Here is a 22,938-nt window from a genome sequence, read left to right as displayed (position 1 = left end):
CAAGATTCATGCTAAACTTTAGTATTGTTTGGTTGTCTGTTTTTATCTACAGCAGGCTAATTTTTAAAACGTGAAATAGAAATGTATGAAGTGGTGGATTTTTCTTTCTTTTTTTTGTTACAGATCCCTACTCTGTTAAAAGAAATGTGGCAAGGACTCTAAATAATCAACCCGTGTTTGAATATATACTTCATTGTTTAAGGACAACGTATAAGTATTTTGCTCTTCCACACAAAATTACAAAATCCAGCCTTCCAAAGCCTCTGAGTACTGTCACATGTCTTTCCGAACATTCTAAAGAGGTCGCCAAGCATGACCCGGCTGCACAAGCAAAAGATGATAAACTCAAAAGCTCAGTTTTGGCTCAGGGGCCAGGTGCTGCCAGTTTGACTGCAGATACCTGCATGGTACAACCACTGACTCTTAAAGAGACTGCCGAAAGCTTTGGAAGCCCCCCAACGGAGGAAATGGGAAATGCGCACGTCAGTGTCCACCTGGAAAACCCAGACTGTATCAAGGCAGGGGCCAGTTGTGATGAGTATGAGGATATTAAAGGACACCATCAAGAAACAGGAAGTGAAATTGGGAGAGAGGGCAAGCATCCTTTGACTGCCGATGACCAGGGTTTAAGGCGCAGCAGACATCGAGAGCTTGTCATCTGCGGCAGCACACAAAATAATGAGACAGAGAGCACTTTGGATTTAGAAAGCTTCCAAAATCCTGCAGCCAGAGAGTGTGATGGATTCACTACTTCAGAGGACAAGGCTGATGTTGACGAAGAAGGCGTAGAAGGTACTGATGATCTCGAAGATGCTCTAAGCCACTTCACCCCTTCAAGACAGGGCCATACATCAGGAATCATTCATTCCGATGAAGAGGAGGAGGAGGAAGAGGAAGAGGATGACGATGAAGAACCCAGGCTGTCCATTACCCGAAGGGAAGATGAGGACGACTTGGCTAATGAAGATGAGTTAGAAAATACATACACGGGATCAGGGGACGAGGATGCCCTGTCTGAGGAGGAGGATGAATTAGGAGAGTCTGCTAAGTATAAAGACTTGAAAGAAAGTGGAAAACCTGCGGATGGGGCTCTACTAATGGAATTTAATAAGATCTGTCTTAAAGAAGAAAGTGCATGCGAGGAAAGCTCAACTGTGGATCAGTCTGATTTCTTCTATGAATTTAGTAAACTCACATTCACCAAAGGCAAGGTAATCAGTGCCACTTCCAGAACCAAGAGACATTAAACAGTTTTAATGCATGTAATTTTAATTTTTGTGTACTAGAACAGACTCTCCCCTGTCTGGGTGGTAGTGAGGAGTTGGTCTTACACTCCAGTACAGCTGCTCCATCTCTTTCCCTCAGACCCATGCAAATTTGCATTGGAGAAAGGGAATGCTCTTGGTAGTGGAAATTATTACCTTTGTCTCATGAGTATCCCAAAAGATGTCCCCCTCTGGAGTGACTGCATATTATTTTTATTCCTTTGGAAAGTGAGAGTAGACTGTGGACTTTTAAAAAAATGATTCAGGACCCCTTTATTTGGCAGAGTTGTATATTATGTCTTGTTTTACTTTGCCACCTTCCTGCAGTCTCCTACGGTTGTGTGCAGCTTATGCAAACGAGAAGGTCATCTCAAGAAGGACTGTCCCGAAGACTTCAAAAGAATTCAGCTGGAACCTTTGCCACCACTGACACCCAAATTTTCAAATATCTTAGATCAAGTTTGCATCCAGTGTTATAGTAAGTTATTAACATTTCTTTTCATTTGTCCAAATATTGCATTGACATTTGCTCAAGAGTCCTCTGAATCACTGACCTGTTAGCTCCATCACTGGGACCGAGTCTGTTCCATTCTCCATGGTGTCAACAGAGCTCTATGTACTGCCTGTTCCAGTTGAGACCCACAGTAAACAATTGTTGAAGGAAAGACAGGGAAGGAGGGAGGATCTTTTAAGTCTAACTGTTGGAGTACTAGCATTCCCAACTAGTGTTCCTTGAACTGTTTTCCTAAGTGCAGTTAATAGTATTTCATGGCAAGAAGTACTCCAAGTAGGGAATGAGTGTACCCGCGTTTCCCTGCTGGAGAGATTTGCAGGGCACGTTAGCATAATAAAGGCCTCTGAGCAGTGTTATGGAAAAGAACCTATTTAACTCTTTATCCCAGCATTTCCAAAACTTGAGCATAAAATACTTTAACACTAATTAATAGCCCCCTAACAGCCCTTTGAGGAATACCAGTTCGGGGAAGCAGTGGTAGACAGAGAGTTAAAGTTAAAGGAAGAACATTGAGGAGAGGCAGGCAGCTGTTGAGATGAACTTGGTGCATCACAGTGCCAGAAGGCCCTTACTTGTAAACCAGTCACTGAGTCGCTTTTAAACCTTTTTGGAGGTTATAAGCTATAAAAGGAAACTAGATTCCCCTTAGAAAATAATATATATGCACATGCTCACAAACTTCTGTGTTCACACTCTGGGGCAGTTCCCTGAGGACCACCTTTATAGAACCCAGGGTTTCTGAAACCTCGGAGCAGAACCATTGTTCAGATTTGTTTCTATTTCAGTAGCAGCTCCTGGGAACAGACTCTTTCTTTCTTTCTTTCTTTTTTTTTCATTAGTGTGGGGGCGGGGTATAATACAGTATTAATTTTTTATTTTTTTCCTTTTTTAATTTAAATTCAATTAATTAACATAGAATGTATTATTAGTTTCAGAGGTAGAGGTCAGTGATTCATTAGTTGCATATAATACTCAGTGCTCGTTATATCACGTGCACTCCTTAATGCCCATCACCCAGTTACCCCATCCCTCCACCCCCCTCCCCTCCAGCAACCCTCAGTTTGTTTCCTATGATTGAGTCTCTTATGGTTTGGCTCCCTCTCTGATTTTGTCTTGTTTGATTTTTCCCTCCCCTTCTCCTATGATCCTGTTTTGTTTCTTAAATTCCACATGAGTGAGATCATGTAATAATTGTCTTTATCTGATTGACTTATTTCACTTAGCTTAATAGCCTCTAGTTCCATCCACGTCATTGCAAATGGCAAGATTTCATTTTTTTGATGACTGAGTAGTATTCTGGTGTGTGTGTGTGTGTGTGTATATATGTATATATATATATATATATATATATGATCTTTATCCATTCATCTGTTGATGGACATCTGGGCTCTTTCCAAAGTTTGGCTGTCATGGACATTGCTGCTATAAACATTGGGGTGCAGGTGCCCCTTCAGATCACTACATTTGTGTCTTTGTGCAATTGCTGAGTTGTAGGGTAACTCTATTTTCAACATTTTGAGGACCTTCCATGCTGTTTTCCAGAGTGGCTGCACCAGCTTACATTCCCACCCGCAGCGTAAGAGGGTGGGAACAGACTCTTTTCAAAGAAAGACATCCTCTATTTTATAGTACTAATGCTGTCTACCAAGAAGACACATAAAATTTAGTTTTCTTTTTAACTTGTTAGATTTTGTTTTATAAAAAATGATTATTTTCCCCAGAGAATGTGAACAATCTTTGTTTCTTAATGTTTTCTTTTTTTATTTTAAACAGAGGATTTTTCTCCAACTATTTTAGAAGATCAAGCTCGTGAACATATTCGTCAAAACCTAGAAAGTTTCATAAGACAGGAGTTTCCAGGTAAATAACTTTTTACCTTTAAGAAAAGAAAGGTAGCATAACCTTCCTTCAGAATGAGTACATGTGTTATAAGCACATTAACTTTGAGAATGAGAAAGAATGGTGATGGTGGGGATGGGGCTTCAGTTACTTTGTGATATACCAAGGATGGTCTTTGGTCTGCCCGATCCTACTTTACCAACAGAGAAGACAGTAGCAGTGTGGGATTTCTGTTAACAGATACCACAAGTGAAATTTCATTTTGGGTTATTTTTAAATCTCTAAAAAGTGAATATTTAAAAAGCAGTAAAATTACATTATTAAATATATTGATGTGATCCACATTTTCCTTGAAATATCCTTGCATTTGAGAATAAAGTTTGGCACTTGGTAATCTTTCACACCATATGCAGATTGTATTTATTTAAAGTAAATTTTGAGAGAAAAGTTTGTAATAAATGACTGGTTAATAAAAGAACATGATTATGATGAGATTCATATAGGATAGTTAACACCTGGGTATTTTTTATTCATGAGAGGGCCGTTTTAATCAGAAAATTAAATGTACTCAGATAATTAGTTATTACTTTTCATATATCCCTAACAGGAACTAAATTGAGCTTGTTTGGCTCCTCCAAAAATGGATTTGGGTTCAAGCAGAGTGACCTTGACGTCTGTATGACAATTAATGGACTTGAAACTGCAGAGGTACAGTGACCACATAAAACTTGAATTTGCTGTGGCTGTGTGATTTGACAGTCTTGACTGACAGTACAGCTTGGTAGTTTCCAAACTCATAAGCGCATATGAAGTACGTCATTTGGCACAGTCTCTCTGGTCAAATACTTAAGAATCTTAGAGGTAAACATGAGGAGGTACCAGGGCTTGTATTTTCAACCTATAGTACAAAGCGGATTTGAAAGCAGCCTGTGGGAACACTACAAAGCCAAACCAGCCCCTCCGGTGTTCATTGGCCAGTAGGTGGACTTTGATGCACACACCCACATAAGGCTTTTTGAAAAGTATTTTAGGAGGCAGGTAGTGTGGTTTTCTGAGACTTGTTTAGCAGGCAGGCAAATGTGGTACCATGATAAGAGCGCTAAACGTACAGTTCAGAGACCCAGATTCAAGACAAGCTTGGTTTCATATGTCTGTAAACATGTGGTCTTTGGTTGATAATCTATAAAAGGAAAGAGTACCTTCTGTTCCTCTTGCCTCAGGAGATTGTTGTGCACATCAGCTTGGATCATGTATGTCAGGAGTCAGCAGCCTATGGCCCACGGGCTAAATCCAGCCTACTGACTATTTTGTCAGTATGGAGCACAGTCCCATCCCTCCATTCATGAAGTGTTGACGGCCTCTGCCTCACTCTATAACGACAGAGTCGAGTAGTCACAGCAGGGTCATACAGTTGGCAGAGCAGAAAAGATTTGCTAGCCCCTGACAAATATGAAGCCTTTATAAAATATAAAATACTGCATAAAGGTATAAAGTCTGAGAAGTGCAAAGTTCCTTTTATTTTTTTATTTTTTATTTTTTTAAGATTTTATTTATTTGACAGAGAGAGACACAGTGAGAGAGGGAACACAAGCAGGGGGGAGTGGGAGAAGGAGAAGCAGGCTTCCTGCTGAGCAGGGAGCCTGATGTGGGGCTCGATCCCAGGACCCTGGGACCATGACCTGAGCTGAAGGCAGACGCCTGACGACTGAGCCACCCAGGCGCCCTTCTTTTTTTTATTTTTAACAACAGCCCAAATGCTGTAAAGCCAAATGAGTGATGCTGCTGTCACTCAAGATCTTTTTATGTCTTTCCTTACTTTCAAGTCTTTGTCTTTTGAGGATGTATCTGATTTGGGAAAATAGCCAAAAGTTATCTACCCTGAGCTTGGTGAGTAAAGAGGATAAGCAAGATTGGGTCCAGTATATGCAATTACCTGATTGTGCATCATCAATATTGAATTTTTACATGGCTTAGAAACGAGCTTTATGGGCATTTCTGAAGGAAAATTTCAAATACATTCTGGGATGTGTATAGCCATCAAAAGGGTTTATGTTGTAAAAGCGAAGCCCAGTGTTTTTAAGTATAATTTATTTGAAACATTTGTATTTGCAGTATGACTTTCATTTATGCATTATGCACAGTCCCTTGGAGAGATCATCTGAGCTTAATCACTTTCCACAGCAGTTCCTCAGCTCTTAACTGAAATATAATGAAAGTCCACCCATAATTAATAAAATGGGGCACAGAAGCTCCTTCTTTATTCTGGCAGGGGGCCCTTCTGAATAACGGAGTTACATAGAGGGGAAAAATGGAGGTCCTCACTTGGACAATGGTTCAGACTTTACTGGGGCATCTGATTTCAGCCTCTGTTGTACCTCCAAAAACAATTAGTAAATAGGGTCTATGGGAATTTTTGTATCCTTAGGCTATTTCCTATGAATACTGACCAAGGCTTGCCTAAAAGGGAAAAATGTATATAGAATGAGTTGAAGTTAATATCATTATTTCGGAAGGTAATGAAAACTATCTGTAGCCAGGTTTGGAACCCGTCTTCCCTTTTTGAGCCAGTATGTGCAATTTTTGTTGCAGGGGTTGGACTGTGTACGAACTATTGAAGAATTGGCAAGAGTCCTCAAAAAACATTCAGGTACCTCTGCAAACTTTGTCTAAAAATATTTTTGTCTTTTTTATTAGTGTTTTGCATACTTAAAATTTATCAATGCCGATGAAACAGTCTAGTGGCCCATCTATAGCACATTTGCAGTATCAGTGTCTTTAAAAAGTTTTGTGTGATAAAGCATGATAAAACATGAAAACACTGAGGTAATCATTGTGTGCATATTGTTGCCTAGCTTAGTTTTATTTCAAAACAAAGCATATACCATACAGGTAAGAAATTTTGGAAACCCGTTTTGCTGTATTCACTTGTACCAGTCAAAATGTTGCTGGCATCAGTGTGAAGCACCGTGGAAAGCCCTGGGGTTATGGACTGTATTTGTAGCTATGCTGCTCGACAGTTGTACGCAACCCTGAACAAGTCATTTAACTTTACTTGATCTCTTTTTCTCTCACCAGTAAATTGAGAACACTGAACTGGGTCACTTCTAAATATTTATAGCTGTACAGCGTACAGATGCTGTCCATTTGTGCACAGTGCTGACATGCCATTAACATATCTTTTGCTGTCAGGGACAGCTATGGATGCTATTAACAGTGGGAATCTTCTTTTAAAATGTGGTTCAGCAAATTTCTGTGTTAGGAGCTAGGAATGAAGGTGGACACAGTATGGTCTGTGACCCACAAAACTTCCACGGTCTGTCCATAAGATGCTTTCTTTTATCTCAGTCAAGAGTAGACTTAACATTAATGTCATGAGTACACACATATAGCTACACACAAACATACACCTTGAGTGCTACCCCCTCCTTTTTTTTGTACTTTTTTATTTCCAGGAGTTTAAATAAAAAGGATACCATGTTACTTGAATAACAAGAAAAACAATGTTAATTTCAGTTTATTCCCTCTGAAAGTTAACCAAGAACATTAGCATTTTTTTTTGAAGTGCATTGATAATATTTTTTGGTCACTGAAATATACATTCCCCTCACTTGGGAATTTTACCTCTAAAGATCATGAGCTTTTTAAATCTTTTTGAAGATTATGCAGAGAAACTAAATTGCTAAGTTGCCACAATTATTAATTATTTAGTACTGAGCTAGATTTTGACTTTTTGTTTTGAAATCATTTAAAACTTAGAGGAAAGCAGCAAACATTGTATAACAAACTCTGTGTGTATCCTTCATTCAAATCCACCAGCTATTAACATTTTACTACATTCGATTTATTCTCTTTCTTGCTTGCTCACAATTTTTTCTGTACCATTTGAGATTAAACTGCAGACATGTTCCTTTCCCCTAAATATAGCAGCGTATCTATCTTAAGAATGAACCATGTTAAAAACAGGTCATTTTTAGACTGATAGGACTTATACACTAATGGAACACAATTGCATGGAACCTAGTATCTTTAAAAAGGTCCCCACCTGTCTTATTGGGTGCCTACTATGTGCTCAGCACTATATTGGGCACTTAGGAATGGTGGAAAAATAAAATAAGTCTATACAAGTCTTTTGCTTGGGCAACTTTCAGATTTAAAGAAAGGGGAGGTAATCTGACAGACCATGTAACAATGTAGGGTAGTATTCATTTTTCAGAATGAGTCAGAAGCTATTATAAGTATTCAATAAGTTCTGAAGAGAGAGAGATTCTGGGAGAGAGTTGCATAGGGGAGATTCATGCAAGAGATGGGTTTATTCTGATCTCAGGTGATGATGAATCGGATTCGAGAAGGATCTTCTCCCAGAAGAGAAGTCATTCCTAAGAGTACATACATGTGAACATGAGGGTTACTGTAGTATATCTACAGGACAGTGGGAGGATCAGTACATTTAGAGAGGAGTTTCACATGGTTCCTATTACTAGATAAGGTAAAGTCTGCAGATATTTGGAAACCAGTGAAGTTTCTTCCAAAAGAGGAGCAACCCAATAAAAACACAAAACTTAAGCTTTTTCGGCAGCTGGTAGAGCCTCTCAGAGAGGGTATAATATAAGTGAATCTAAGGGCAGAAGGACCTTAACCAGGTGCTAAAGATCCTAAAAGGAAAAGAATAGGAGAGATTCCCAAGGGGAACTTTCCTAGATTTGGTACCTACAAGTAGGAAATAAGGGTTCAGACTGACGTTTGGGTACTTGAGAAATGGGAATGTTTGTAGAGGACACCACGTGGAGGTGTGTAGTTTGCCATGAAGGTATAATCGAGAGTCAAAAGTCAAGCAAGCAATTAGAAATACGGAGTTGTCAGTCAGGATTGAAGAACAAAAGAAAACAACTTTGCATTGAAATCCTTGAAGAGAGAGAGAGACCAAGAATAAAAGAGAATTCTAAGGGATCATTTGAGAGAAGTTAAGGACTAAATTTCTGTGGGTAGAAATTAAGAAAGGACACTGAAAAAAGAGCCATTGGAATGACAAGAACCAGGACAATGTGCTGTGAATAAACCATAGAGGACAGGCTGGTAATGGGCAACAGTGTCAAATTCTAGAATCGGAAGGAAATGGAGTGTAAGGCGATCTAATTTAGACACAGTATAGCAGAATAGTTGGTGGGGGTTCTGGAATCAGATTCTCTTGTTTTAAATCTTGCCTCCCCACTTGTTGGCTGTATGTTCCCAGAAAGACACTCAACCTCATTATAAGTGCTTGGTTCCTCATCTACAAAGTAGAATAACAATAATAGCATTTAAGGTTAAGAAAGATGTACGTTAAAGTACAGGATCTAGCATATGCCAGGTATTCAGCAACTATGAACTTCCTTGCCCCCTCCCCATCAGTAAAAGTTAGACCTCCTCTGTCTCCCACACAGATTTTTTTTCTGAAATTTCTTCTATCATCTACATACTTTTCTCGTGAGCTCTGGATCACACCACTTAGCTCTTTGAGAAGAAACTCCAACTCCATCTCAGAATGAACTCTTTCTCTTTACTGCCTTCCTTCTGCTGCAACCTCCACTACCTGCCCTTCCTTCTGAATCCACTTTCTCTGTTACTGACACTGACATCCTTGGAATCACCAAAATGGGTGAAGCGATAACTAATTCATCCTAGAATAGGTTCAGTAGAAGTTTGGAGTTGGTCACACCTACGTGCAAATTTTAGCTCTGCAACTTACTAGCTCCATATTCCTAAGCAAATTAATATGTCTGGGGCTTTGTCCTCTCATCTGTTGGGTGAGGGTGAACATTCTTAGGAGGTAATGTTTGTGAAGGATTCTGGGTATGCAGGAACTGGTAGTTCTTACTCTTATAGCCCTCCTTCTTCTCCCTTATCCACCCCCGCCCCCCGTCTCCACTTCCTCTACTGCTTACCTCCGCTTCCCTAGCCCATCCAGGTATACACACTCCGAAGCATGTCTTGCTGCTTCTCTGCATCCCCATGCCACCAAGATAGTTGAGGCCCAGATAGATCATTTTTCATAATGGTCACCCTGTCCCTCTGGCGGTTGTGTCCAACCTGTCCGTAGCCAGGGGCGTTGTCCAGATAGATGTGGTCAGTGATTCTCCCCAACTTATATAGTTCACTGGTGTCTCTTTGCCTCTAAGGATAATTCTTAGCAGGATGATATATATGTTCTCTGTGTAGGTTCTTCCTGGTTTCTGCCCCACCTCCTATCACTCATTATTCCTTTCCCTCATGTCTACTCTATAGCCTTCATAATTCCATGGAAGTTCTCGAGCATGCCCTTCTGCTTTAGGCGTCTGCCCTGTCCCTGTGTACTTTTCCTTGCCTGCTAAATCCCCTCAGCCGCCTCTATCTTTAAAACCTGTCACTCTCCTTTTTCAAAGCCTAGTTCAGGCAATTTCCTCCTCTCCTATCAACGTTGATTCCTCTCTTTTACTGTCTTCACTTCTAGCTCTGTGATAAGTAATTTTTGTTTCGAGGATTCAGATGATTGCCCCAAAGGCTTTTCTCTATATTAGACATAGTCAGGTGGAGAGAATAGGAAGGGTCCACATAGCCTGGACTCTGTAGTAGTTTCTTCTGTTCTGGGGTTTATCAGACTGACAGCCCTACACACGCATACGATCCAGTGAGCTCCTGGAGGGCACTGGCTGCCTTGTTCATCCTTGTTCTTCAGATGTCGATGTGTTTAACTAATATAAACTTTGCCAGAAAAGTCTTCTCAGATGTTGAATAACAGAACTGAGTAGTTCTAGTGACTGCAGTGAAACAGGCCAAAGTTATGTTGGAACATTAACAAGAGTAGCTTATGGCCCAGCTGCTATATATAACAATATTATCTTATTCCCAACCTAGGTCTGAGAAACATCTTGCCTATTACAACAGCAAAGGTGCCAATTGTAAAGTTCTTCCATTTGAGAAGTGGTTTGGAAGTGGACATCAGTTTGTATAACACACTGGTAAGATTTTCTCTAGGCTTTTTCTTTAGGGAGATCGAGGGGAATGAATGTCTCTTAATTTACAAAATCTCAAGTAGAATTAAGCCATTTATTTTTATCTTGTTCATTCTTTTAATCATTATTTAGGAGAGCTTGCTGTATGCCTGGCAGTGTTCTGAGACTGGGAATATAACTGAGTTGTTAGTATTTATTTAAAATGAGGTCAGAGTGGCAGGTGCTTTTAGTTTGGCTTGAATTTTTTTTTTTTTTTAATATTTTATTTATTTGAGAGAGAGAGTTCATTTTGGAGTGTCTGTCTGTCTTTGGTCTCATACTTGGTTTGCTTCAGGGCTTTATGGACCTTCTCTGGACCCTGGGGGCATTCAGTTTAAATAATGCCAGGGTGAGGTGGGGGACTCTTAGCATCTGCTTAGACAGAATTATCTTAATAGCCCTTATTTCTAGGAATGTTCAGACTAAGGACATACTAACATAATGGAAGTTGTGAGCTCAGATGTCATTTATAATTCTTATTATCTAGTAAGTTAATGAAGCTCAGTTTTGGAGAAAAAAATATTACTTTCAGTCTAAATGTGTTCAACCTAAAGTGAATTACATTGTAAACCTTTTCAGAATATTCCAGCCTAAAACTTTTTCTTCTAATTGATCCCCTATAGTGTAATTTTCCTTTTAACAGGCCCTTCATAACACAAGGCTCTTATCTGCTTATTCAGCCATTGATCCCAGAGTGAAATATTTATGCTATACCATGAAAGTATTTACAAAGGTGAGTATGCTTCCTGTTGGGATTCATCAGGAAATTTCACTGCATCTTCAAACCTAGTTGAAAACATAAGTCTGTATTTTTTAAAGAACCATGGCCATGTTAAATGCTTCCTTTAACTACTTTGGGAAGCCTGCCATGGCAAGCTAAAATTTTGTCATCTTAAATTTTACATATGATAATCTGATCTTGCTTGTGACTGATGGTTGGGGTTTTTCTTTTGTTTTTGACACCCTTTTTGTTGGTCTTATTTGGTTTTATTGGCATATTTTAGCATTTGAAGGTGTTATTTTTATATTAATGCCCTATAGAAGCACCTTTTAGTGATAGTAGGGTAGCTGCAAATTTAGCAGAAAACATTGGTGATCTTTCCTTTGTTCCTCGTTTTCCTTCCCTCTAGATGTGTGATATTGGTGACGCATCTAGAGGCAGCTTATCATCATATGCATACACACTTATGGTGCTATATTTTCTCCAGCAGAGGAATCCACCAGTCATTCCTGTCCTTCAAGAGGTATTAGTAAAAGAAATTGTGTTTCTCATCTGTAAAGCTGGGTTGCCTTTGAGCCCTCTTCCTTCTCTAATATTCTTTGGTTCTGTAGTTAAATATTTAACTATTTTCCTACAAGTTTTTGTATCAATGCATTAAATTTGTAATCCATACTAATAGTTTAAAAATTAATTTCAGATATACAAAGGTGAAAAGAAACCTGAAATATTTGTTGATGGCTGGAATATTTATTTTTTTGATCAAATAGATGAACTGGTACGTATTTTAAGAGTAAAGATTTTTTTTACATCCTTGACTAAAAGTTAGCTGTACTATGCTGTGATGTAGTGGTCAACAACTATATTATCACTTGTTATATTTATTTATATTATGAGAGTAAAAAACTAGCATATATAGATGTTTCCTCTGAAGTTGAAAACACTTTTATTAAGCCAGGTGAGTTTCCAGGGACTGTATCTAGGATTTCTTTAATGCCTGTCAATTCCAAATGATTATGTAACTTTATTCCAAGTGAACAAATATTTGCCAAGTGCTTTTCAGAGTTTGGAAAGACTTTCGTTGAGTTCAAAGATCTAATAACCCAGGCATCATCAAGGCTCTTAAAATTTATTTCCAGATTCTTCCACAAACATGCATTCTGGGGTTTGACATTTAAAACCCTGAGCTCTCCCTATCTCGAAGTCACAGGGTAGAGATTAATAAACTCATATAAATGGTATTTTAAAATGTGAAAGAAAAGTTATGTTATTATGTTTTTATTTAAATTCCAGTTAATTAAAATAAGTCCAAACTTACTCCCTAAGATACAAATGAAGATAGATATTAACACTTTACTATAGAGCATGATATCTCTTGTTCCCTTCTATTTCTAGCCCATCTATTGGCCAGAATATGGGAAAAATACAGAATCTGTTGGGCAGCTGTGGTTGGGACTTCTTCGATTCTACACAGAGGAATTTGATTTTAAAGAACATGTTATTAGCATCAGGAGAAAAAGTCTGCTTACAACTTTTAAGAAACAGTGGACCTCAAAATACATTGTTATTGAAGGTACAAATAAAATGAAACTTAAAATGGAATAGAATATAGAGTTTGAACTGTGAGGGCATTGTTTTTCATCCCTGCAGAGCTCTTGCAGAACGGCAGGGAGCCACTGGTTGGGATGGGCGGCACAGCCTTCCTGTGACTGTCCACAGCAGCACACGTGTCTCTTTCCAGCATAAAGGTGTATTTTTAAGTGACCCACGTTCTCCTGTGGGGCCTCTCACCAATTCAGAAGTCTTTTGACCAGGACACATCTTTGACTTTTGTTGAACACGTACTGGAGAATAAGTTTGCAATAGCGATATGGCAGCTTCAAAAGAGCAGGACTTTTAACACCTTCCGAATTGAGGGTGTGAAGAAAGGGCACTAAGAATAAATTTTCAAGATCCTTACTTGCTATTTATTCATGAAGGAGTTTACCTATAAGTAATTATATATAAATTTTGATATTTCTTTTGCCCACGCTGCAGCCTTTTCTTCCATTGAATGTAAGGATCCTTGGGCCATATATGTTTGTAGTTGATTGTTTATTTGCAATTTGTGGGATTTTAATTTTAGGGACAAAATGGTGTTTAAATGCTTAAAACTGAACTGAGAATTGGCTTAAGAAATATTTTATTGATTTTAATCTTTTTAATTTTTTTAATATTCTAATTAGTTAAATAATGTGTATTACTCTAGGTTATGTTTCCATCATTACTTCTGCCTATTGGCAGTATTAACACTGTGAACATTTATAAAAATAAATTCAGATCACTGTGGCTTTAGATAGGGTTTTAACTTTTTAGGATCTCATATGTCAAAAACATAGAACTTTGTCTTAAACCTTTCCATTATCACAGTGGATTCGTATGGTCTCCAGTTGTTCATATTTTGTTTTTAAAGATTTTTTTTTTTAATTTTTATTTATTTGAGACAGAGAGAATGAGAGAGAGAGAGCACATGAGAGGGGGGAGGGTCAGAGGCAGAAGCAGGCTGCCTGCCGAGCAGGGAGCCTGATGTGGGACTCGATCCAGGGACTCCAGGATCATGACCTGAGCCGAAGGCAGTCGCTTAACCAACTGAGCCACCCAGGCACCCCCATATTTTGTTTTTAATTTTTGAAGTCTCTTTATCTTTTTACATCTCATTTTTACATTACTTTCAGATGAACCATTAGTAATAGGCTAAATCAGAAAGAACACTTTTAACCAGCTATTCTAGAATGGAGGAATTTTAGGGGTTGTGGCGGCAGCAGTGTTTATAACTGCCCAATAGCTTAATATCATAGTGTCTCTGCTGCATTAAGCAAACAACCAAAAATACTTCCACATACACACACGTGAAAGTCACCAGAAGAAAGCATGATCAAACCTACTAGGAACCTACTGATAGCGGTTACTAGTGTAGGGTTATACTGAGCGAAGGCTCCTATACTCCAGTAACCTGTGAGTCTGAATCCCGAATGGTGTGCCCCAGTTATTGTACATTAAAAAGTGTAACAGACAACCAGAAGGATGCCTCTTTTTACTTATGTACTCCTTTTGTGTATACTGTACACAAGCAGTCTTCTACTTTCTTGATCCCCAGAAAGGGTTTTGGGGATTTTTTACTTTACTCTTCTTCAATGTTTTTAGGCATTTATTGAAATAAATATCTACACATAATATTCAAAGTATGAATTATTATGTATGTATATTAAATCATATATAAAATAGTATTTTAATTTAGAAATAGTACCTTACCTCCATTTATTTCATGAACAAGTTTTATTCAGATCTCGAATAAATCTTTGACATCAGTATTTTTTTTTCCTCATTCCTACCACTTTCTGGGTCATCTAATAAATAATACTGCAGAACACAACATATATATATAGCTAACTAAGACTTTGAGATGCAGACCTTTAACATCATGGGGGAGTCCTTTATGAAGCTTTCACTAAAAACTGAGGTCAAGTAGCCTTTGGGACAGGTGTGTGTGTGTCTTAATTTGTCTTATAAGTGTGTTTTATGATCTCCAGGATGACTAAAGTGACCCTTAAAACACTTGGTAGTTAGAAGGAACATCCAGTACTAAAATGTTCTAAATATATTTTAACCTTTATGCTTCCCAAACTAGCACCATTAGATAATACTCACCTAATATGTCCTCTCCAAACAATATTTTGTTGTTCAAAATGAAGCAACTCCTCATAATAGGAAGGAGTCTATACAGATTCAAATATAAAGTAACACCCTCTCTTCTGATGGACACTTTGGATAAAACACTTGACTTATATTTAGGAATCTATATTATGTAGCTGTATTACACATTTGAAACTCATTAAAAAGGCAGTCATTTAATATAGTTAACCCTTGAACAACAAGAGGTTGAACTGCACAGGTCCACTTACATGTGAATTTTTTTCAATAAATACAGTACAGTAAATGTATTTTCTTAATGTTTTCTTTAGCTTACTTTATTATAAAAATGCAGTATACAATACATATACAAAATATGTATTAATCACCTATGTTATAGGTAAGGCTTCTGGTCAATGGTAGGCTGTTAGTAGTTAAGTTTTGGGGAACTCAAAAGATATGTGTGGATTTTTGACTGTGGGGGGGTTGGTGCTTCTATCCCCTACATTGTTCAAGGGGCAACTGTACTTTCATTAATGATAAAGTATGTAACACTTCCTTCTTATATACTCACTTAATGTATGAATAGTGGCATTTCCAATTTCATTATCTTTTTTGTTCTCATTAATTTTCTTTACTTAGATCCCTTTGATTTGAATCATAATCTTGGAGCCGGATTATCAAGGAAAAGTAAGTTGCTTTGTTTTATAAATGTTAATGCGATCCCTTTTCCTTTTAGTCCATCTAATTGAGCACTTACTCTTTTCTTCTTAGTGACAAATTTTATAATGAAAGCATTTATTAATGGTAGAAGAGTATTTGGTATTCCAGTCAAAGGATTTCCAAAGGACTGCCCCTCAAAAATGGTAAGTGTCTATTAGAAATACCAAAAAAACAAAAAAAGGTGCTTTATTAATTTGTACATGACACACCGGTAATACATACCCTGAAAGTCTGGTGAGTCTAGCCAAGATAAACAATTGCAAGACAAAGTAATTCCTAACAACCTTTTTTTCAGCATCCCAGTTCTGAGGCCATTTTTATCAGGAGAGAAGGGAGAAACAGCCAGAAGTGGAATTTGGGTGGGAAGATTAGTCACTGTGGTGCTGCTGCTTTGCCTTGGTAACGCATGTAGATAGCATTGCTGTTCCACCAGCATTCAGCTCCGGGCCAGCCTCTGCCAAGTCCAGCTTGCATGTAGCTAAGGGTCCTCCACCCTCCTCATATGAAGTCTGGATTTTTCAGTCGACTTGCAGAGTAATACATTTCTTAATGGGACTAGGAGAGAGACCACGCTCACTGTGCTAGCAAGCTCACTGGTGTCATATAACCCGATACTCAAAATTCATATGGAACTGGACTCATTCAAAACAAAACAAAACTGCACTGTAAAAATTCCCTTCAGTGAGAGCAAAGGGAGTTAGGAACTAGAGGGTTTTCTGTTAAAGTTATTTTTTCCTACATTAATTTTCTTAATCAAGACTTTTTAAATGAACCTTAAGTGTATGGGTATACATTCAGCATTGGTTCACATCTGTGCATCTAGTTTTTGCTGGATATGCTATGGCTGTCTTCTACACCAAGGGTTCTGAAATTTGTTCCTACAGATCACCTTGGGGATTTTGTTAAAATGCAGATCTGATTGAGGAGCTCAGGATGGGGACCAAGACTTGCATTTCTTACAGGCTCCCAGGTGGTGCTGATACTTCTGGTCCTCACCTTGATTTCACTGGCAAGGAGGCTTCAGTCCAGACATTGTCTTTCCTTTCTTCTGATATTTTTCTCCAGAAGCCACAACAAACAGAATAACACATAGCTTCTTCCTTTTTCTCTGTATATGTAATGCAGATCATATTCCTCAGTTTATTGGGTTTTAGCCTTTTCATTTTATGAGAAAGCGAAGCCTTTGAACCTGACCTCAGCCTCCCCCAAGTCCTGGGGAAGCCGACTCATGGGTATGTGTGATGCTCTTGGGTAGAAGTGTCTTGGAAAAACAGGCTCCCTTTGTGGTTAGGGTTAAACCATGGTCTGTGTGATGAAAAAGAATAAACCAACATGAATTTCGGTAAAACTATCCTGAAGTAAACCTCTTAATGGTCATAGATTTTGGAATTAAATAGTATAATAATCATTAAAAAGAAGGTCTCTGATATCTGGTTAGTTTTTGTGTTTTGATCTCACATTAATAATTCATACTTTTCTATATTTATGTTCTGCTAGGAGTACTTTTTTGATCCAGAAGTGCTAACTGAAGGAGAGTTGGCCCCAAATGATAGATGTTGCCGAATTTGTGGGAAAATTGGACACTTCATGAAGGACTGTCCTATGAGGAGAAAGTAAGTCAGTGTTCAAAAGGGGTGGTTTCATTTTTACTCTCTTATTGTACCAGTTTTTAAATGAGGTTCTATTGTAACAGAGAATAAACTTGTATTAAATCCAGCAGTTCTCAGATAAATGATTTTTCACAATGAAAATGAAGTGATTTAAAACATGCATTTAAGCGCAGATGACCAGATGTCCCTCAGGTGTACAGATAACAGTCTTCCAGGCCTGCTCCCCTTTCCTCATTTTGGTCACTGCCCCAGTTGCTACTCAGCCATTTGGTCACCAGCCTCTCCAACAGGGATGGAAGAAGAAACGAGCAAAGTAAAATGGGCTCTTCAGGACATCAGTTATACTTCCAGTGTACAGTAATGGGGCTGGACCAGACTCACGTACAGTTTATTGCTAGATAGAACCCTTCACTTGTACGCAGTTCAACCCTTAATGATTGCTGTGGTGACCCACTCACTTTGGTCAGCATGCTTGCTTCTCGTGATGTTTGCAGGAGGTGGGACTGGGGGTGGGGGGCAGTGCTGGTTGCTTGATGGTGTGGTGGTCTTAATTGAACAATAATACTCTCATTTAAAAACATGCTCTTAAAACAAGGCACCATCTGGAATTTGAAGCTCTTATTTAGTACTTTGGTTTTGTATTCAAATAATAGTCACTGATCATGTAGAGCAAGAAAGAAACATTTTCAACATTTTAAGAATATAAATCTCCTTACAATCCTTGTTCCCCTGTGAACTGAAGGTTCCACGTCTCAAATTTCTAGTGCCTAGTAAAGAATGGCCCACAAGAGTTGCAAGAAATCACCCCAAGGATCATTGGAGTTTCATTACATCCATATCACAGTAGGTCCTGGACCAAGGAGTTCCACTAACTGCAAACACTGCTTTTATGGCACTAGAGTAGTTGTGAAAATCAAAAAGAAAAACTATACCATCACCCTGAGGTTGCTTCTTGAAAGAGGAGACGGACTTAAATTTGTTAAATTCTTTGATATCTTCTATCTCTGGTTATCTCCCAAACCTGGAGCGCCCTTAATATCTTGTCAGGTTTCTGTTTAGATTTTTCCTACCGGTGTTATATCATCTTCTAGAGTGAGGCGACGGCGTGATCAGGAAGATACCCTGAACCAAAGATACCCTGAGAACAAAGAGAAGAGAAGCAAAGAGGACAAAGAAATTCAGAACAAGTACACAGAGAGGGAGGTGTCGACAAAAGAAGATAAGCCCATGCAGTGCACACCTCAGAAAGCCAAGCCAGTGAGGGCAGCTGTCGACCTGGGCAGAGAGAAAATTCTCAGGCCACCGGTGGAAAAATGGAAGAGACAGGATGACAAAGACTTAAGAGAAAAACGTTGTTTTATTTGTGGAAGAGAAGGGCACATTAAAAAGGAATGCCCCCAATTTAAAGGCTCTCCAGGTATGGATACCGGTCATACCTCGATGTTTGCACTCACATCTCAAGGGAAATCTCTTTTTTAGAGTTTAGAGTTCTTTACTCTTTTAGTTATATTTATTTCTTTAACAGATCGACTTCCTGAAAAAGATTTTAAGAAAGTGAACCCACCCCCTTTAATTCAGACCCTCTTATATGTCTTAAACGTATTCCCAATTTCATTGAGAGGTTTATAGAAGTCACTTGGTTGACTTTTCTAAGATTATCAATGAATGGAAACCCAGTCATCCACAGTGCCTATAAAATGTAGCCTATGTGACCAGAAAATAAGCTGCCACTTGAGCTTCACTTCTCAGTATGTGCACTTTTGAAACTGAAGCACTGACTGGCCAAGGTGGGGGGCGGGGGTAGCTAAATTATCTCAGGACACCAAGCTGTGCATAGTGAGCCACTTGTACTTTTGTTTGAATATGTACATGCACATGCCTAGAAAAGGGACCAGAAGGAACTCTGTGACACAGTTATGGTGGTTCTAGCTGCAGAAGAGGATTATGGAGTACATAATAGTACAGTAATAGTTTCCTGCAGCAACTGTGATTATTCTTACGATGAGGAAAAATACATTATCAGTCCATAGTTGAATATCATCCATACGTCCCATCCCTTTGAGTTGTTGGATCTGCATTGACCCTTTCTATTAAATGGGTAAAGTGTCCACTGTGAGCACCTTTTTAACAAATGGTTAAGCGTGAAGGTACCTTCTCTGTGTATGAGAAGTTAGGATTTACAAAGCAGTTTATACACTCTCACTTTGTTTCTCAGAACAAACCTGTGAGAGTGGATGGAATTTGATTGGCATAGGAAAGAAACCCGGCGAAGTCATTTTTTAGATTAAAGTAGTAACCTTTCCTGTTCCTGTCCTCAATTGTATATGTGTATGGATGGTGTAACAGAGTCAGCACTGACGACAATTCCCTTAAAACTTTCCACTGTTCATCATTCCTGGAACACTAGTACCTCTCTTCCATTTTATTATATCATAGCAGCAATATAGTATCTCTTTTTTTAAAGACAAAATTTTTAGAGCACTTATTTTTTTTTTAAAAAGGAGCTTTATATGGAATGAAGTATATTTTTAAATTATTTAATTATTGGTTTTAAAATAGGACTTCAGTGTTTATGGAAGATACAGCTTGCCCTACTTCTAAGGAACTCCGACAAATGTAAATCAAGCTTTTTTTACCCTGACATGGGACATAGACCAGATCTTTTATGATTATAAGAGGAATATGTATTTAAGAGAAATTAAAATAATAGCCAGAGCTAACATTCATGGAGTGCTTACTATGAGTCAGGCACTATTTTAAGTACTTTACGCAGGCAGTCTCATCTAATTTTCTCCCCAGCCCCACGAGATGGTGGTATTGGTAATCCCAGTTGACAGATGAGGAAACTGGAAGTAGTATAGATCAGATATAATGAAGTTCTACCAAAGTTATTTTTGTAGACCCTTATGAAGAACTGGCGGTCTGTGTTTACTAGTAGCACGAAGCACATTATCGCGTCCCTCTTGGGTACAGCACAGCGGTGAAGGGAGGCCCCAGCATTCCCCCAGCTTTGATGGATTTCTTCCTCCTAGCTGGTAGCGAGGTTTAAGTTGTCTACTAGTGAAGCTGTCAAAACAGAGCAGTGCTTCTGGAAGGCTGCAGGGGCAGCAGCAAATCAAGGAGAGCCAGGGGTATCCTGTGGCGGGAGGCTGGGTATTATCAAACCTAAAGAAAAGCAATAGAATCTTGGATTCCTCAGAATGCAGTATTTACACATTAAATCAAGTAGTGACTGTATCCTAAAGGTAAAATAGGAAAGGAGGAGTGGGGCTAGAATATGGGGCATTTCCTCCAGTAGCAACTCAAAATACTCAGTTGCTTCTTCCTATGGAAAAATTATGCTGCCCCCTCTCATTTCTTCAAATATGTTATTATTTTGTCCACACAATATACTGAGTGGAGCTTCTGTCCTATCCACAGAAAATTGTTCTGTGGAAGTTTGAAAACAGGGCTACTGCTTTCATTTTAAAGTGAGAACAAAATGCTAATTTTTTTCTCAGGTATGTCTAAATCAGATTGTGTATTTGGATCCCCTTCACCTAGCCCCTTGAGACCAACTGGCACATTTGCTCAGGTAAACCTAGCTCACACCTGAGCAGGAAGCCCTGGGGTCATCTGTCTGTTCAGCGAACACTTACTGAGTGCTAGCAGCTCTGCGCCAGGCCCTCCGCGAGGTGCTGGGCAGCCCCCGGCCCTGCCCTCCTTCCTCTGGCTAACCCGCCTGGCTCCTCTCTCTGCCCTCAGTGCAGCGTGTGGTGAGGCTTGCTATGTTCCGGGTGGCAGGGCGTGCTTTAAGGATTCCTGAGTCTCTGTCTTGCTTTTCAATTAACTTGCAAAGTTCTGCCTTCCACGTGCCTAATTTCGGCCCTCCTTGGATATGGTTACCGTTTTAAGGCTGTTTTCAAATGCTCTTCCTTTCGATTTTGTAAACCAGTCTATTTCATTTTTTAGGCAGTGCTTTTACATGAAGACAAAAAGAAACAAAAAACAACTATATTTTTGAGTCCCCAGTCAGGTATGTGGGTTTTAAAAAAAAAATGTGTGTTATTTTATTTACTGCATAGTTTACCACATGCCTTTTGAGATGCTTCCTTTGAGTAAGTGGTTTTAACAGGGACTGGATATCACAATCACTCGGGGAACTTTTAAAAATACAGTTGCCCTGCCCCCACCTTTACTTCCTAAATCCAGTTCTTCAGTGGTTAGGCTTGGGCCTGCGTATCTTTTAAGTGTTCTAAGGTGATTCCTGTACCATCCCTGAGTAGGAACCACGGTCTTTAATTATTTGTTCCTCTTTCACACTTTTTCTTTCTGCTTTGAAATTGCCACTGTCTTGTCAGCAGTGTGTTCTCCTCATGAGACTATTTGCCATGCGCCAAAGTAAGGAAAGAAAGAAATTGTTGGCCTGAACTCCACTCTCTCTGTCTCTCAGCTACGCCGTTTATTCATTCCTTCAACAAGTACTTATTAAGCCACCACCACCCCCGGCCAGACCCAAGTGCAGGGTATGAGCCTAAACACTGGCGATACAGCAGTGAACCAGCAAAGCCCCTGCTCTCATTCACTCTACATTCTTGTCAGAAGAGGTGCGGACTTCTGGTGGCAACAAGTGCTGAGGAATACAAAGCAGAAAAAGGGAATGCTGGGTAGGGAGGTGGCCGTTCTGTTAAGCAACATTTATGCAAAGAATCAAATCAAGGAAGGGGCAAGTCAGGGGAAGTTGGAGTTAGACCGTTACCACAGAACTAAAAACCACAGTTGTCCCCTGGCGTCACTGCAGGGCGGGAGCAGGGAGGGGCATGGTAGGAGGCCAGGTCAGGGTAGGTGGCTGTGGATCATGAGGCACCTTGCGCACTGGCCGGATTGGATTTCTTTCTGCCTGTGAGATGGACGGCTGTTGGAGGGTTTGGAGCAAAGGAAGTATAATCTGAATTCTGTTGCAGAAGGTTCCTTATGGCTGCTGTGAGGCAGTGAGGGTGGCGACAGACCCATAAGGAGGCTCCTGCGAGAGCTCAGGGGAGAAATGGTGCCGGCTTACACTCGGGTGGGAGCAGAGGGGCTCGTGAGGACTGGTCGTGTTCTGGATATTTGGAAGGTGGCACCAATGTGGGTTGTCGCTGGGTTAGATGATGACATAGGACAAAAAATGAACCCAAGATGAGCAACTGGAAGAATGGAAGTGGGATTTCTTGTATTGAGAAAGACTCAGGAAGAGCAGATTTCGGGAAGAAGGAGAGTCCAGTTGTAGCCATGTCCGTTTAGGAGACTGCTAGGTGTCCGGGTAGAGATGCCGGGTAGCCAGCGGGATGTACGAGCTAGGTGTTTAGAGCAGAGGTCCAGGCTGAAGACCAAGACCTGAGTATTTTCAGTGTAAAGATAGTGTTCGAAGGCCTGGGTAGGAATGGGGTCACCTAGAAAGTAATGCAGAAAAAAAAAAGAACATTTAAAGACTCAAAATAAATAAGACAGAAGATGGTCAGTGAGGGAACAGGGTGGCAAGAGAGCTGGCTCCCGGAGTCAAGAGCTGGCTGTAAGGACAAGGGTCCTCAGAGAGGGCTTGACCATTCATGGGCATCGCCGCTGCGAAGTCTGG

At 39.5% G+C, this 22,938-nt stretch overlaps 1 protein-coding gene across 7 annotated transcripts in view; it reads left to right on the top strand.

Annotated features, from left to right (window-relative positions):
- The window catches only part of TUT7 (terminal uridylyl transferase 7), a 62,054-nt gene that overhangs the window by 29,579 nt on the left and 9,537 nt on the right, over nucleotides 1-22,938 (top strand). For 5 of the 7 annotated variants that reach the window (XM_031037971.2, XM_031037976.2, XM_031037972.2 and 2 more), the window contains exons 13-28: nucleotides 124-1,211; nucleotides 1,593-1,743; nucleotides 3,553-3,639; nucleotides 4,226-4,326; nucleotides 6,208-6,265; nucleotides 10,489-10,592; nucleotides 11,269-11,358; nucleotides 11,756-11,869; nucleotides 12,044-12,121; nucleotides 12,739-12,916; nucleotides 15,655-15,702; nucleotides 15,787-15,878; nucleotides 17,233-17,348; nucleotides 18,437-18,762; nucleotides 20,846-20,919; nucleotides 21,297-21,360. In XM_031037971.2, the coding sequence (XP_030893831.1) occupies nucleotides 124-1,211; nucleotides 1,593-1,743; nucleotides 3,553-3,639; nucleotides 4,226-4,326; nucleotides 6,208-6,265; nucleotides 10,489-10,592; nucleotides 11,269-11,358; nucleotides 11,756-11,869; nucleotides 12,044-12,121; nucleotides 12,739-12,916; nucleotides 15,655-15,702; nucleotides 15,787-15,878; nucleotides 17,233-17,348; nucleotides 18,437-18,762; nucleotides 20,846-20,919; nucleotides 21,297-21,360 (2,769 nt within the window). The remainder of the gene's footprint in view (nucleotides 1-123; nucleotides 1,212-1,592; nucleotides 1,744-3,552; nucleotides 3,640-4,225; nucleotides 4,327-6,207; nucleotides 6,266-10,488; nucleotides 10,593-11,268; nucleotides 11,359-11,755; nucleotides 11,870-12,043; nucleotides 12,122-12,738; nucleotides 12,917-15,654; nucleotides 15,703-15,786; nucleotides 15,879-17,232; nucleotides 17,349-18,436; nucleotides 18,763-20,845; nucleotides 20,920-21,296; nucleotides 21,361-22,938) is intronic. The other 2 variants (XM_031037978.2, XM_006742347.3) reach the window with 2 other exon arrangements.

This window comes from Leptonychotes weddellii, chromosome 14 (assembly GCF_054177405.1).
Source record: "Leptonychotes weddellii isolate Sample4059 chromosome 14, ASM5417740v2, whole genome shotgun sequence".
NCBI lineage: Eukaryota > Metazoa > Chordata > Mammalia > Carnivora > Phocidae > Leptonychotes > Leptonychotes weddellii.
The sequence above is the reverse complement of the archived record's forward strand: the minus strand, read 5'-3'. Positions and strand labels throughout refer to the sequence as shown.